We start from the raw sequence: 17,539 nt of genomic DNA on the forward strand, positions 1-17,539 counted from the left end.
TTCAGACTTACTGGTTGAGGAAGGCGAACAGATATCGCATGACCACAGTACTGATCTGGGTACAGTCAGAAGGATCTTCCGATATACAGTGACCTCTCATACAGATTGTCTATTCCTACAAAAGAAGGAGAGAGAGTAAAAATATATATAGTAGATATCTTACAGGATTCTGTAAGTCTCCCACTCAGTGCCTATGGATTTATTTAGCCTTATTTGGTTTAACACAACACGTAAATGTCGACATTCATGTTCATGTAGAGAAAGTGTAGAGTCCTGGAAATGTATTTGTCTTGCCATGACATTCAGAGCCGTTGTCATCCAAGACACTTAACAGCCTTGAGTATCTTATGACATGCCTCCATCTGAAAGTGTTAATTCACTGATAACCACATCACTGCAGCTCTATTCATAGAGTTACAAGGCTGAGCTCATTAAATGTTGAAAAACAAAAGAAAAAAACAACAACTTTGGAACACTGTTCAAATGCACAAAGGTAAATTCTGTGCCAACCTTGCCATTTTGCAAATAAACATCTCCAATAGCCAAGTCTTACTGGAAAACAAGTTCACTTCTTTTGAACTTGTTGCAGTGTTGTTATTGTTGTTAACTAAAGTCATTAAAATATTTGTGAAAATATATTTAAAAAAGTTAATATCCAAGTTTCATATCTATAGTGTAAAATTGTTGCTGAAATGTGAGGGGTGTACTCACTTTTGTGAGATACTGTGTGTGCATGTATGTGTGTATATATATGTGTATATATATATATATATATATATATATGTGTGTATATATATATATATATATATATATATGTGTGTATATATATATATATATATGTGTGTATATATATATATATATGTGTGTATATATATATATATATATATATGTGTGTGTATATATATGTGTGTGTATATATGTGTGTGTGTATATATGTGTGTGTGTATATATGTGTGTATATATATGTGTGTGTATATATATGTGTGTGTATATATATGTGTGTGTGTATATACGTACATATATATACATACATATATATATATATATATATACATATATATACATACATATATATACATACATACATACATATATATACATACATACATATACATACATACACACACACACACACACACACACACACACACACACACACACACACACACACACACAGTATCTCACAAAAGTGAGTACACCCCTCACATTTCAGCAACAATTTTACACTATAGATATGAAACTTGGATATGTTTTAGAGTAGTCAATATGCAGCTTGTATTGCAGTACAAATTTACTGTCCTCTAAATATAACTCAGCATATAGCCATTATTGTCTAAATAACTGGCAACAAAAATGAGTACACCCTAAGTGAACGTGTTAAGTGTCAATATTTTGTAGGGGCATCGTTGTTATCTAGCACTGCCTTAATGCTCCTGGGCATGGAGTTCACCATAGCTGCACAGGTTGTTGCTGGCATCCTCTTCCACTCACGGAGCTGTTGGATGTTAGACACATGGTGAATGCCCCACATGTGCTCCATATGGTTCAGGTCTGGAGACATACTTGGCCACTCCATCACCTTCACCTTCAGCTTCATCAGCAAGGCAGTTGTCATCTTGGCGGTGTGTTTGGGGTCGTTATCATGTTGGAAAACTGCCGTTCGGCCCAGTTTCTGAAGGAAGGGCATCATATTCTGCTTCAGAATGTAACACTACATGTTGGAATCCATGTTTCCCTCAATGAACCGCAGCTCCCCAGTACCAGCAGCACTCATGCAGCCCCAGACCATGAAGCTACCACCACCATGCTTGACTGTAGGCAAGACACAATTTTCTTGGTAATCCTCACCAGGGCATTGCCACACATGCTGGACACCATCTGAGCCTCATCAGATCAGCCTCATCTATCTTACTCTCATCAGGACATGGTTCCAGTAATTAATGCTCTTGGACAGGTTGTGTTCAGCAAACTGTTTGCAGGCTTTTTGTAAGCCAGCTTCAGAAGAGGCTTCCTTCTGGGACGATGGCCATGCAAGACGACTTGTTGCAGTGTGCGGCGTATGGTCTGAGCACTGACAAGTTGACCTTCCGCTTCTGCACAAGGACCTAACATCTTTGATTGACCCTTGCGAGGCCTGTTCCGAGTGGAACCAGTCTTGGAAAACCTCTGTATGACACTGGCCACTGTACTGTAACTCAGTTTTAGGTTGTTACTGATCTTCTTATAGCCTCGGCCATCTTTGTGGAGAGCAATAATTCTAATTCTCAAATCCAGTGGTCAGTATGAGAGAATTGTACTCAAATCACCAAATTTTAACTGCTCTAATATAAGATACACAAATTTGTATAATCCTGTCAAGCAGTCAAAAACATGAACATGATGAATAGGACATGTGGCCTTGCATGGTTAAACGACGTATAGCTGTTATCACTTAGGGTGTACTCACTTTTGTTGCCAGCTTTTTTGACAATAACGGCTGTATGTTGAGTTATTTTTAGAGGACAGTAAATCTTTACTGCTATACAAGTTGCACATTGACTACTCTAAAATATATCCAAGTTTCATTTCTATAGAATTGTCCCTTGAGAAGATATACTAAAATGGTTGCAGAAATATGAGGGGTGTACTCACTTTTGTGAGACACAGTATCTCACAAATGTGAGTACACTCCTCACATTTCGGCAAAACCATTTTAGTATATCTTCTCAAGGGATATGTGTGTGTGTGTGTGTGTGTGTGTGTATGTGACCCTGGACTACAAAACCAGTCTTAAATGTAAATTTGAGATTTATACATCATCCGAAAGCTGAATAAATAAGCTTTCCATTGATGTATGGTTTGTTATGATAGGATAATATTTGGCCGAGATACAACTATTTTAAAATCTGGAATCTGAGGGTGCAAAAAAAAATCAAAATATTGAGGAAAAATCGCCTTTAAAGTTGTCCAAATGAAGTTCTTAGCAATGCATATTACCAATCAAAAATGAAGTTTTTATACATTTACGGTAAGAAATTTACAAAATATTGTCATGGAACATGATCTTTACTTAATATCCTAATGATTTTTGGCATAAAAGATCAAAATTGATAATTTTGACCCATACAATGTATTTTTGGCTGTTGCTACAAATATACCCCAGCGACTTAAGACTGGTTTTGTGGTCCAGGGTAACATATATACATATATATATACACATGTGTGTGTGTGTGTGTGTATATATGTATATATATAGGCCGTGTTTGGAAGCATAGTATTCTACTATCACTATTTCATGGCAACACTAGTATGTATATGTATATGTATATGTATATGTATATGTATATACATACATACACATACACACACATACACATACACACACACACACACATACACACATACACACATACACACATACACACATACACACATACATATATATATACATACACATATATACACACACACATATGTATGTATTAGATGGAAAACTTCAACTTAAAAACTTTCCTCGGGCGTTAAAGATGAAGTACTAAATTAATAAGACTGAAACTAAAATATAATATAAAGTATATTATTAAATATAAAAAACAAAAACTAATAAAAATGACAAAAGCACATAAGAAAAAAAAAACATACTAAACTAAAATTAAAATGAAAACTGAAAACATAAAAATAAAAGCTAATCCAAACTATACATAAAAAGATATAAATAATACTGAAATAGCACTGACTTGTTGCTTCAATTTGCCCCAGAAGTCATATATAAGTATATAGCACATGCACAGAAAGGTCTGTAACCAGGGACATGACAGATGCAGGTATGTGTATCTGTCACGCACTCTCTGATTCAGTGTTTTAACCACCACAAAGAGTGAATTTAAAAAAACAAGGCAATTAACTTGAGTTCATTTAAATTAATTGGCAGGTGTGCCGGCCCTCACCCTGGACCTAATGAAGCTGATTACAAGAGCATTAAAAGAGGTAAAGTCTAAAAACTATTAAACTCCTCTTTTTAAAGAAGCTTAAAAATTAATCCAGAAGACTGGCATCCCAGAAATGTGTATGAGTATTCCTGCGGCTCTCCTGCAGGAATGTACACAGATTTCACTGGGTTTTCTCCTTGGAGGCATTATAACTCACTTCCTGTCCTCTGTGGAATTCCATTACGGATCTTTGTGGTCTCCTTAGTAAAGTCCTCTCAGGCCGTGTTTGGAAGCATAGTATTCTACTATCACTATTTCATGGCAACACTAGTATGATGACTGAACTGGACATAATAACAGTTGTGATCTTTCTGATTCCCTTCCTATTTTACCATTTGATCTGACTGCCAAGACATTTCTACCAAAAATTGTTTTAAAAAGCCAACGATTGGATGTGACTTGCTGATTTAAATTACCTGACAATTACTTTTGCACAGAACTATCTAAATGTTTGTGTACTGTTGCACGTACTATTTTTTTTTTTTTAATATATAGAGTGCATACTACGCAGTATGCTACTAGCTCATTCCAAACATAGCTTCAGATTAACAACTAGATCTTGACCCCATCGGATCCCACAGGATGGCTGTGAGACACACACACACACACACACACACACACACACACACACACAGTACTTATAAAAGCAAAATCAGCCTCTGTAGAACAGAATTAAAAACTGATGAGACCTGCTCTCATCCATAGCTACTTTAGCGCACACAGATCCCCGATTCATCCTCTGATAGCGGCTTAAAATAGCCATGTCACCATTAAAAAAGATCTGGGCTTTTGGGAATATGCTACTCGTGTTATTCGTCTTACTTGAGCACGAAACTGGGTTTCCAACACGGATCCTGAGCAAGAGAAGACATTTAAAGACATTGTCAAGCCTCACCACAGACAAGGCACATGTCTGCAGAAACACAACTCAAACTAATCTCCTACAGTGTAGTGAACGCACAACTCTAAATATAGATCTGCCATAGACAGAGAACAGGAGAGGCCGTATGTTGGAGGGAGTGTGTGGTATGCTGGGAAGGGGTTAGTTGTGTGTAAATGTAAACAGCAGGGAATCCCCATTAGTCACACTCTACAGAATGTCACGGACACAGGGCCGCATGTTGGTCGGGTATGTATGAACACACGCCTTGACATTCCTCCACACGCACAGACATACAAAACCCACACATGCAAGCTCACGGGCCCTTCATCTAGCGAACTCTGTGGATAGATTATCTTGACATGTGGCCAAATATTTAGAAATGCCTGTCATGTAAAGCTACAAGAGATATTTTTATGCTAAAAACATTTTTGCATGTCAAAATTATTTTTCTACATGGCAGGTAAAACGTCAAAGTTAATGTATCCAGGTCTAAAAATGTTAATGGCATTAAACCATTAAGAGCAGGGGGGTGAAAACTTTTTGAATTTAAAGATCAGGGTAAATTTAACTTATTTTGTCTTCTGGGAAACATACAACTATCTTCTGTAGCCTCTGAAGGGCAGTACTAAATGAAAAAATATAATATTTGGGCAAAATAAGAAAAATTTACACATCTCCAATTCTGTTCAAAAGTTTTCACCCCCAGCCCTTAATGCATGGTTTTTCCTTCTGGAGCATCAGTGAGCATTTGAACCTTCTGTAATAGTTGCATACGAGTCCCTGGGTTGTCCTCAGTGTGAAAAGATGGATCTCAAAATCATACAGTCATTGTTGGAAAGGGTTCAAATACATAAAAATGCTGGAAAACCAAAGAATTTGTGGGACCTGAAGGACTTTTCTGAAGAACTGCAGGCAGTTTAACTGTTCAGGACAAACAAGGAACTCATGATGAACAACTATCACTAAACAAAAAAAACACAGCTGTGGATCATTCAGGTAACAACGCTATTAAGAATCAAGTGGATGTAAACTTTTGAACGGGGTCATTTTTATGAATTCAACTATTATTTTCTCTTGTGAACTATACTGTATATAAACATCTTTTATGTGAAATATCTTATTCAGGTCAGTACTAAAACAATAACATGCATTTTGTATGATCCCTCTTATTTTGGTAAAATAATTAACATTTTGCAGATTCTGAAAGGGGGATGTAAACTTTTGACCTCAACTGTTTATACATATAAAAATACACCATACACACATATGCAAACACAAACTTTTATTTTGGATGCGAATATCCATAGTATATTTATATAATTTTACATAGAATGTAAGACATTTTACTTATATAATTTAAATGCATAAAGTCATTATGATTCTGTAAATAGCCTATATATTTTTTATATAACATACAATAGTATAATTTAATAATAATTTCATACTTCTTACGTGTATATTTTATTTAATATAATTTGTTTATTAATATTTTACTTATATAATGTACAATTTATGACTCATTTACTGTATGTTCATATTTTCATAACTCGTTTACTGTATGGTTATATTTTTATTAAAAATGTTAAATCAACCATCCATTGTTCTTTGATAAGAGGACCTTATTCTGAGTTGCGGATCACAAACATCCCAATAACCTAACAGAAACGACTGAGCATCATGGTGTCATACTGCATTCATTCATTCAGTGCAGTGTAGCCTCATCTATGATCATGATAAAGCACGCTTTCTGAACTCTTTCAAACTCACACAAAGTTGCATTCATGCCAGTTGAAGGACCAGCTGAAGCCCTAATGTGTCATGCCATGGTGGAACACACACTGTGCTGTAATGGAGTGTGCGTAAGGCTGTTAGCGTTAGCCTGAGGCGCTGGACGTCTTGTCATACAGTGAAGAAAGTCACTGTCCCACTGTTGGGGGCAAATGACTGAGATCTCTTTATGTGAGAGCGCACGATAACAGTTCAAAGCTCTGTTAATTCACACTGAGAATCAATGACATATTTACAGCTGCAGGTCAATAGAAAGTTAAAAAAGAAAGAAAAATGAGGCACTTACTGATACAAGAGATGAGATCACTGAATCTTTCCTTTGGAAACAGAGGGTTCTCCAAACCTCGAAAGTAGAGTTTCAAAACTCCCGCAACAGAGTTTATATCATGGTTATTCTCTTCATCTGTCAGGGGGTCATTACCTAAAAGACAAAATGTGTCAAATATGCTGAACAAAATATTTGTACACACAAAGAACTGAAAACTTCTAATAAAACTATTTTGGTTTATCTTGACATTCAAGAAATGCTGATGGGGATCTATATAAATAAAAATAAAAAAATGTCAAGACATGTAGATGTTTTTCCAAAGAAGGAAGTGTCCTTAAATCATGTGAATTTAGGTTCATGGCTCATATGACTCATTGAAGACATAAGAGATTCATTATTATTCAGCAGCGACAGCGCTTTTGGAGCTATTTCAGAAACCTGAACTCTGTTACCACACACACACACACACACACACACACACACACCTACCTCTCTCAAAAGAGTTCTTGATATCATTGACTTCAACTTGAGATCCAGACACTCTGAATATTCCTTGATGCTGAAGGCCTTAAAAATAGAGAGAGAAACTGTGAAACAACTGCTTAAATAAGACATCTTCCAATGTCCATTTAAATCCGCTGGAAATAAAAGCCGGCCCATAGTAACCACAGACAAATCCCAACCTCAAAAGCTAAGCCCTGTGCTTTTGAAAAGTTCCCTTTTTCTAATTAAAGATAATGAATGAAGGAGAGAGAGTGCAATCAACTTTTACAAAAACATCCGTCAGTCCGGATTAGCTTTTAATGGAAAGCTTGGCTGAGGGTCAGAAAAGATTAATTAAAAACTTCTCTATAGTTCCAGTAAGACGGCCACACACAGACAACTTTCAGAGCTTGCAATAGACACACAGGATCTACGATAGTTTATACAGGCATATGATAAAGACCTTTTTGGACTGAACATCCTCTGACATTGTCAGGAAAGCACATCATTTAAAAACACAGCTTAAAATAGATCTAAAACAAGTCTGTGCATGGCCTACACTGGGATGGGACGATTCGGAAAGGCCACGCAAAAACGTGACCTACCCTTCACTCTAAGTAAGTACCAAACTTCAGATAACCAATGAGAGGACGGGTAGCAATTGGATTAGAGAAGTTTGAAGACAATAGCATAACTGTTAACTTCATCTGTAGGCTTACGATATGGTGACAATAATGGGCTGTTTTTAAGGAGTTATGGGTATTTTATGGTTTGAGTTGCAAGGCCATTATAATATGACTTACCATACAGGTTGATGAATCGAATACAGCTCTCAACAACTCTTGGTATTGCTTGTCCAGAGTCCTTAAAACAAGACAAACATTGGCAGTAAATCAGGGTGTTTGCTAAACAATCAGTCTAGCTCTAAATCAACTGAAAATATCCCACACACCATGTACATTCATGTCGGAGATGAGAAGATAATCCTTCTTGAGCCTTACAGACCCTTTTTAAAGTGCACACCTAAGATTCTGTGCCTTATCCTGTCTCAGACAGGAAATAAAATGACAACTTAGATCTGCGTGCTAACATGTTTCTTCAACATGAATGAAGCCAGTGCCACCGTGGAAAAGCCTAAATGCTTTAGTGAATCCTGTGATCGTGGCGTCCGGGCTGCCTGTTGTGTGGGGTTAGAGCTGTTTGTTCAGCATTTGGCAGCGCTCGCTCTTACAAGCTTTTAAAAATAATGTTATCTGCTTTTAACCCAGGGAATGTGCCAAGTCTGAACACCGTGAGAGTGCCAGGAGCAGAGGCAAACCTCACAGGCGCTACATTTCCCAGCTATGATCAGCAATATGGTGAATACAAAATGTACTGCTGCAAACATGTTTAATTATTAATACTGATACAAATCATAATTGAAACATAGATGGAAAAGACAAGGAATGCTGGAAAACTCTGCATTTCATTGTGCAGAACTGTTACTTTACTTTTAATTTATATGAAAAATGTTACAATAATCCAATTATTAGTTATGTTTTTTTTCTTTTTAAAAAAAAATATTTTTCACATTCATCGTTGTATTCAAATTTTAATATTAATACATTTAATATTTAATAAAATCTTAATTCTATGAATTAGTTTTTGGCCTGTGTAAAGCACTATAAAACTCTAGTGTGAAATGTATTATTATTATGATTATTAATTTAGTAAAAAGTTATTTCATTTGTGGGATATTCTCTGCATTAAATTAAATAAATCATAATTGTGTGCATTAGGGTCACTGAAGCCAAAAAGAATGAACTCTTGTCAAGCATATGGACACATATACTTTGGGGTCCAAAAGTCTGAGACCACTAGTGAAAATGCTTTTATTTTGCATATTGATAATTTAATACAAAATATTTCCTTACAAATTATATTTGACTCAATTTCAATTGTCGCTTGATTTGACTCAATTTGACTCAAAAGTTTTTTGTAACCAGTTTTAAATAGAAAACCCAGAATCTGTGCAGTCTCAGACGTTAGGACACCACTTTACATGGTTCACACCTCCTTAGGATTAAGCAAAGGTCACCGGAAGTTGAACTACTGGAAGCTTAGAAAGACATGCAGCAATGAGCTAATTAGGACAAGCTGACTGTTTCTGTACCTGGTGCCTTGTGTGTGAGTTCCGTCGTCCACGACTATGAGAGAAGGATAGCAGAAGGAGAAGACAGAGAGCCAGAGAGTGAGAGAGCAGAAAAACAGAGAGAAAGAGGCGATCCCCAGGTTATTTGGTCCCAGCACTACAAGCCACCAACAACAGCCTACAAAATCATTATTAGTCTTCCAATGACACCATTAACTCCAGCCTCACAGAGAGAAAAAGAGGGGGTGTGCTGACAACACTGAATCCTATTATCCAATAACATTATTCACCAAGTTCCATACATTTTGTAATGAAACTTAAAATTACAGGTATTAAAAAAGGTTAGTTCATCAAAAATACAAAAATCAGCCATCATTTACTCTTCCTTATGTTGTACTAAACTATATTGACTTTCATTTTTCCATGGAACACAATTTTTTATAAATAAACATTTTTGTCTTCTCTATACATACAAAGTGAATATAGTCAGATGATGAACTCCAAATATGACCAAAATAGTACCATAAAAGTGGTCAACATGACGTGCTATTTATCTAGAATAGTGAAGTCATACAACAGTTTGATGTGTGCAACAGACAGAAATGTAAGTCTTTATAGTTCACCCAAAAATTTTAATTACCAAATTATTTACTCACCCTCAAGCCACCCTAGGTATATATGACTTCCTTCTTTCAGACAAATACAATCGGAGTTATATATAAAAAAAAATGTCCTGGCTCTTCAAAGCTTTATAATGGCAGTGAATGGGGGTCAAGATTTTGAAGCCCAAAAAAGTGGGCTTTTTCCATCCATCATAACAAGTGCTCCACATGGCGTTAATAAAGGCCTTTTGTATTTTTATTTATTTATTTATTTGAAGACTGTTTGTCTTGGATTGATTTGTGGACCCCTGGAAGACTAGCAACCACTTTGTGGAAGCTAATGGGGATCCAAATAAACAATAAACAATCTCTAGCTTCAGCTAACTGTCGTACACACATTCACATGGAGTGGCGTTCCAGCGGATGACATAGGATGTGGGCGTACCGTAAGCCCCATTATAAACTTGACCCCCATTTACTGCCATTATAAAGCTTGGAAGAGCCAGGACATTTTTTCATTCAAAAGAAGAAAGTCATATACACCTAGGATGGCTTGAGGGTGAGTAAATAATGGGGTAAATTTCATTTTTGGGTGAACAATCCCTTTCAATGAAGCCAAACAGCATTGATTCTCTTGTCTCATAACTGTGTAATTTGCCGTATTTAAACTTAAATTTTATTCTGTTTCTCACACCAAACTTTCAAATAAACTTTTTAAGGCACTTTTTACAGCATCTGTCTTCAGTATTCACTTTCATTGTATGGAAAAAAGCTTTGTGAACATTCTGTTGTGTTCCACAGAAAAGAAAAATACACATTCGTAACAACACAAGATAGAGATTTTTATATTTTTAGGTGAACTATCCTTTTAAGAGGCTTTCATGCTGAGGCATCTTTGTGAATGTTGATGCCTAAAGCTCACTTTATCTCCGTCATCTTGCTTTGTGTACACACACCCACACACACCTCCGTTTCTGCTCTGTTTAAAAACCTTCCCCAGCCATAATGATCAGTCAAGTAGAAGCAAGTAGCCGTAGATCATTATGGCTTCAAGCGGCGGTATTCAGTGCAGGTAGTACGGCACCAAAAGCTCTAAGTACCTTAACAAATGACTCCAAATTGCCATTAAACAGCTTAACGTTAAATACAGAGCGTGGCCTGGGCCTCTGTGTGCCAAACGGTTTAGGAGGAAGACTGGGAGGCCTATAAAGAGATGTTTACACTTTTAATCTTGAATGTGTTGGAAGCATTAGCAAGCACTACTAATGAGCTTCACATATACAGTGTATCGAACAATTTTGTTTGAGAGATAAAATGAAGTTGGGGACATGTGATTTCAGGTCATTTGGGGTAAGCAGTAAGCTCCCATTGTGCCTACTGCCTAGTTCAGTGATCTGCTCACGCCAATGTCCTGTTCATAAACTTCACTTCCACCGCACATCAGAGACCATGGAAATGGCAGGTCTGCTGGGAACAGCAGGCGGTGTGGGAGTGTGAGAGATGTCCAAGCACGAAATCTTTTGGCTTGGCCTGGGCAGCAGGAGCTTTTTCACATGCTTTTAAACTGTGCCCTATAGGATTTCTCTTTGAGGTTAAATATAAAGAGCACGATTACTGCAAATCATTGTGGAAAAGAATCCACAATGGAAATATTGCTGCATGGATATATGTTAAATTATGTTGAATTAAGCAGACATAAGCATCTGGTCTACTGTTTTCATCTTTTTGCTGAATGTACTCTTAACTTGCATGTGTATTCTCTCACAAGTGCTTCTCTATCTATAAATCTATAAATACCAGATGACAGATAGAACCATGAATAGAAAGACTGATAAACAGAATGACAGAATGATAGAATGACAAAACAACTGATAGACTGACAGAACAAAAGATTCAGGAGACAGAAATGGCAAATACAGTATAACGATAGAATGATGGCTAGAATGATATAAAGATAGATACAACTACAGATAGATAGAATGAGAGATAGAGAGAATGGCAGATAGACAAAACAAGAGATAGAATGATACAACAAACAGAATGATAGAATGACAGAAAAACTGACTGATGGAATTATGGACAGAATAATGGATAGACAGAACAACAGATAGACAGAATGAGAAAAAGAATGACAGAACAATAGAAAGACAGACAGAACAACTAAATGAAAAATAGAACAATAGAAAAACAGACAAATATAATGACAAAATAGACAGATAGAATGATATGTTGACAGACAGACTGATAGAATGAAAGACAGAATGGCGGATAAAAAGACAGACAGAGATATACAGTGACAAAAAAATGATAGCATGATGAAACGATGGCTAGAACTACATAACGAATGACAGAAAGAATGAAAGAACTAAAGAATGATGGCTAGAACGACAGAAAGAAAAACAGGACAATAGAACAAATAGAATGACAGACAGATAGAATAACAGAATAAATAATAGATAGAACCGACGATATAACAGACAGATAATGTCAGACAGAACAACAGAGAACGAGAGAATGATAGAATGATAAATAGAATGACATATACAGACATAAAAAACTATAAACAGATAGATAGACAGACAGACAGACACAGACAGATAGATAGATAGACAGACAGACAGACAGACAGAGACAGACAGACAGATGCCACATCTTGCTTGTAATCATTAAGGGAAAGTTTGACATATCCTAATATTATATTTGACACTTTATGCACTGCTGAAGATACCAAAGACAAAGTAAATAGGGCAGAGAATGTTTTTTACCTTGTAGTTGCATACTCAGGCCGGTAACCTGTGTGAGAGACAGATTGTAAGAGTGTGTGAGAGAGAGAGAGAGAGAGAGAGAGATAGAGAGAGAATGAGAACAGAGTTCTTCAGAGGCCCAGGGGAGGCTTTCGTTTATGCTCAGTAAAGCACATGCAGCCAGCCATCTGTCTGGAACTGGACATCCACACATACACCTTTAGGACATTGGTACATTTTGAAGAGAATTTCTACATTTCTATGCTTGAGCTACAGGTACCGGTTTAGCTATAAAAATATTTCATCCAAGTGTCAGTATGCAGCAGGCAGACTACTGCCTACAATCTTTAAAAAACAGACACGGTTGATTTTAGGCCAGGGAACATGGTTCCTGACAGCTTTGTTGATCCCACCCACACAGCATTCACTCAGCGGCCCCTGACAGCAGAGTCTGCGGTGTTCACAACACAAAACTAAAATGCCCTGGGCTCCAAAACATGAAGAGGCAACATGATGAGCAGATTTACACATGATGCGGGAATTATAATCCTCCATACTATCACAGTTAATTAATATGAGGTTAATATGAGGTTGCATCACCCACATAAGCACTAATGTGTGTCGTGAGCAGCTTCCTGCTGGTTTCTACTGGCCAAGAGGCTTATGATCCAAATGTATTAGAAATTATCTCCATCATTGTGTGTTTTCAGTTCAAAGTGCTGACCCTCTGTTGGAAGGAACAAAGAAAAGCACACAATACCATCACCGATGGTCCTCTTCAGTAGATCATGCTTTGCCTGAAGCTTAGTGATGAGATTGCTGCCCTCCAGGTACTCGCGGAACTTCTGTGAAGACACATGATTGAGACCAGCATGAGACCAAAAATATTTGACAGTAGGTTAACTAAAGCACAGCACCAGAATTAACTTTTTGCTACATATGCCAATGGAGAGTGATTTGAGAAAATATACCAGTCATTAATATATTTGACACGAGCAATGAAACGTCATAATTTTTTCTCCTATCAAAATAAAGATAAAAAAATATAATAATAATAATAATAATAATAATAATAATAATAATAATAATAAGTATATTAAATAATAAAATAATAAAAAAAAAAAAAATATATATATATATAAATAAATTTGTATATAATATAAAAATAAATTTGTATATAATATATATACATACATACATACATACATACATACATACAGTATCTCACAGAAGTGAGTACACCCCTCACATTTTTGTAAATATTTTATTATATCTTTTCATGTGACAACACTGAAGAAATGGCACTTTGCTACAATGTAAAGTAGTGAGTGTACAGCTTGTATAACAGTGTAAATTTGCTGTCCCCTCAAAATAACTCAACACACAGCCATTAATATCTAAACCGCTGTCCACAAAAGTGAGTACACCCCTAAGTGAAAATGTCCAAATTGGGCCCAATTAGCCATTTTCTCTCCCCGGTGTCATGTGACTCGTTAGTGTTACAAGGTCTCATGTGTGAATGGGGAGCAGGTGTGTTAAATTTGGCGTTATCGCTCTCACTCTCTCATACTGGTCACTGGAAGTTCAACATGGCACCTCATGGCAAAGAACTCTCTGAGGATCTGAAAAAAAGAATTGTTGCTCTACATAAAGATGGCGTAGGCTATAAGAACATTGCGAAGACCCTGAAACTGAGCTATAACACGGTGGCCAAGACCACACAGTGGTTTAACAGGACAGGTTCCACTCAGAACAGGCCTCGTCATGGTCGACCAAAGAAGTCAGCGTCATATCCAGAGGTTGTGTTTGGGAAATAGACGTATGAGTGCTGCCAGCATTGCTGCAGAGGTTGATGAGTCAGTCAGCCTGTCAGTGCTTAGACCATACGCCGCACACTGCATCAAATTGGTCTGCATGGCTGTCGTCCCAGAAGGAAGCCTCTTCTAAAGATGATGCACAAGAAAGCCCGCAAACAGTTTGCTGAAGACAAGCAGACTAAGGACATGGATTACTGGAACCATGTCCTGTGGTCTGATGAGACCAAGATAAACTTATTTGGTTCAGATGGTGTCAAGCATGTGTTGCGGCAACCAGGTGAGGAATACAAAGACAAGTGTGTCTTTCCTACAGTCAAGCATGGTGGTGGGAGTGTCATGGTCTGGGGCTGCATGAGTGCTGCCGGCACTGGGGAGCTACAGTTCATTGAGGGAACCATGAATGCCAACATGTACTGTGACCTACTGAAGCAGAGCATGATCCCTCCCTTCGGAGACTGGGCCGCAGGGCAGTATTCCAACATGATAACGACCCCAAACACACCTCCAAGACGACCACTGCCTTGATAAAGAAGCTGAGGGTAAAGGTGATGGACTGGCCAAGCATGTCTCCAGACCTAAACCCTATTGAGCATCTGTGGGGCATCCTCAAACGGAAGGTGGAGGAGCGCAAGGTCTCTAACATCCACCAGCTCCGTGATGTCGTCATGGAGGAGTGGAAGAGGACTCCAGTGGCAACCTGTGAAGCTCTGGTGAACTCCAAGCCCAAGAGGCAGTGCTGGAAAATGATGGTGGCCACACAAAATATTGACACTTTGGGCCCAATTTGGACATTTTCACTTAGGGGTGTACTCACTTTTGTGGCCAGCGGTTTAGACATTAATGGCTGTGTGTTGAGTTATTTTGAGGGGACAGCAAATTTACACTGTTATACAAGCTGTACTCTCACTACTTTAATAAAATATTTACAAAAATGTGAGGGTTGTACTCACTTCTGTGAGGTACTGTATGTATGTATGTAATGAAAAACAAAAGCAGGTTAAAAACTAAATAAAACTGAAATAACTTGATAACATAAAATTTTATCTATGAAAGTGTATTTCTACGTATTTTAACGTAGCTATCTATCTATCCATCGGTAGTATCTACCTAACTATCTACCTACCTATCTATAGTATCTATCTGTAGTATCTATCTGTCTGTCTGTCTGTCTATCAAAACCAACCAATTTTGGCAAATCTTTCTCATAATGCACATGTTTAAAGGTGAAACTTGATTAAATGCCTATGACATTTATTTAAATGAAGAGACTGATTTAATCAAAAATAAATACTGGTAAATCTTAAATGAAGCACAAATTGACCATAAAATAGAACTGCTCTGTCTCCTGTTGGTTGGCGCGTCTCTTGGCGATGCTCGGCTTGCTGAGGTAGGTTTCCGACACAGTGGATTTGACCGATTCAGTGGAGCGGCTGTGATGGAAACATTCGGACACGTCATAGTCCTCAATGGTCACCATGTCCTGGATAGTAGTGAGAGTGGCCTCGGAGGTCTTCTTGATCTGAAACAGGACAACATTTTTAGTAGGAATATCACAGTTGTGTGTCAATGCAAGAGTTCAGTAATTTTTATTATTTTTTTACAGTCTTACACTACATAATACTAGGATAGTCTTGCAACATTCATTAATAAGAATGTGTGTCAGTGCAAGAGTGATAATAGGAGGAACAAAAGTGCTAGAAAAACACATTAAGCACTGAATAAAAGACAGCGAGGGAAAAAATCCTCTGACCGTCCCTTCTTGACATGTGCTCTGTGACTAATAGCAGGCCTTGAGCAAGACACCAGACCAAAGAAATCAATTTATAGCGAGGGGAGCGGAAGATGACCCAAGGGACCATCATTCACTTGATGGCCTTGAGGATTCATTTCTGTAAATTTCCAGTGTCTGACATGCAAAATTATCATACAGTTCTAAATATCTGGAACTGTACCACTATTACCCAAGAGGAACAGACTGACAAGGTGATCGGAAAGTGAATTGCTGTAGACTGCAAACCAGTAACAAGCTTTCATGAATAAAGCAAACAATATAAACCCACTTTTTTGTGACGTGTTCAATTCTTTAATTATCATTTTTCAGAAAATATTGATTAATACTGATATAACTTGATTCAATTAACATATCATACAATTTTTTTTAACTTAATTACAATATTCAATCAACTGACAGCACTAATAAAAACAAAAAAAATTAACCACAAAAAAAAAGGTGAAGGCAAGGAGATAAAAAAATCGTATTATTATATATAATGATAAAGTAATATATGATATATAATAATTTAATATATAACTATATATAATAATTATTATATATGTATTATATGATATATAATATTATATAATAATGTAATATAAATGTTTTATAATTTATTACTTATTTTATTATTTTTTTGTAAATATAATAAAAATTGTGTGTGTGATTTAGTGAAATTTTTAATATATACATTAATAGCATTCAAACTATTTAACCAAGGAGAAAGTCAGTGCAATCTTTCAGTGGAAATAATAAGAATCAAAAATTATAATAAATAAATAAATAAATAAATAAATAAAGTGAATTAAAATACATTTTGATATAGAATTTATTTATTTAAAGAGAAAAAGAAAGAGTTTAATATACATTACTAAAACTAATTCAAAGATGTAATAATTTAACCACATAAAATGGCAAAAAGGAGAAAGCAAGAGGTAAAAAAAAATTATAAGTTGGGGAAAAGATGTTGAAAGCTGGTGCAATCGCTCAGTGGAAGCATTTGTTCACCTGCTGAAAAGAGGCTGCACAGTACGGAAGAACAAATTTCTTTCACGCTGACATACTCTCTCTCTCTCACATG

General features: G+C 36.6%; 1 protein-coding gene across 1 annotated transcript in view; it reads right to left on the minus strand.

The window, feature by feature from the left end:
• The window catches only part of srgap1a (SLIT-ROBO Rho GTPase activating protein 1a), a 111,308-nt gene that overhangs the window by 25,578 nt on the left and 68,191 nt on the right, over positions 1–17,539 (minus strand). Inside the window, 7 exon segments of the mRNA XM_058750696.1 lie at positions 6,926–7,060; positions 7,397–7,474; positions 8,194–8,254; positions 9,543–9,576; positions 12,889–12,916; positions 13,628–13,712; positions 16,006–16,203. Of these exon segments, the coding sequence (XP_058606679.1) occupies positions 6,926–7,060; positions 7,397–7,474; positions 8,194–8,254; positions 9,543–9,576; positions 12,889–12,916; positions 13,628–13,712; positions 16,006–16,203 (619 nt within the window).

The sequence above is a fragment of the Onychostoma macrolepis genome, chromosome 18 (assembly GCF_012432095.1).
Source record: "Onychostoma macrolepis isolate SWU-2019 chromosome 18, ASM1243209v1, whole genome shotgun sequence".
NCBI lineage: Eukaryota > Metazoa > Chordata > Actinopteri > Cypriniformes > Cyprinidae > Onychostoma > Onychostoma macrolepis.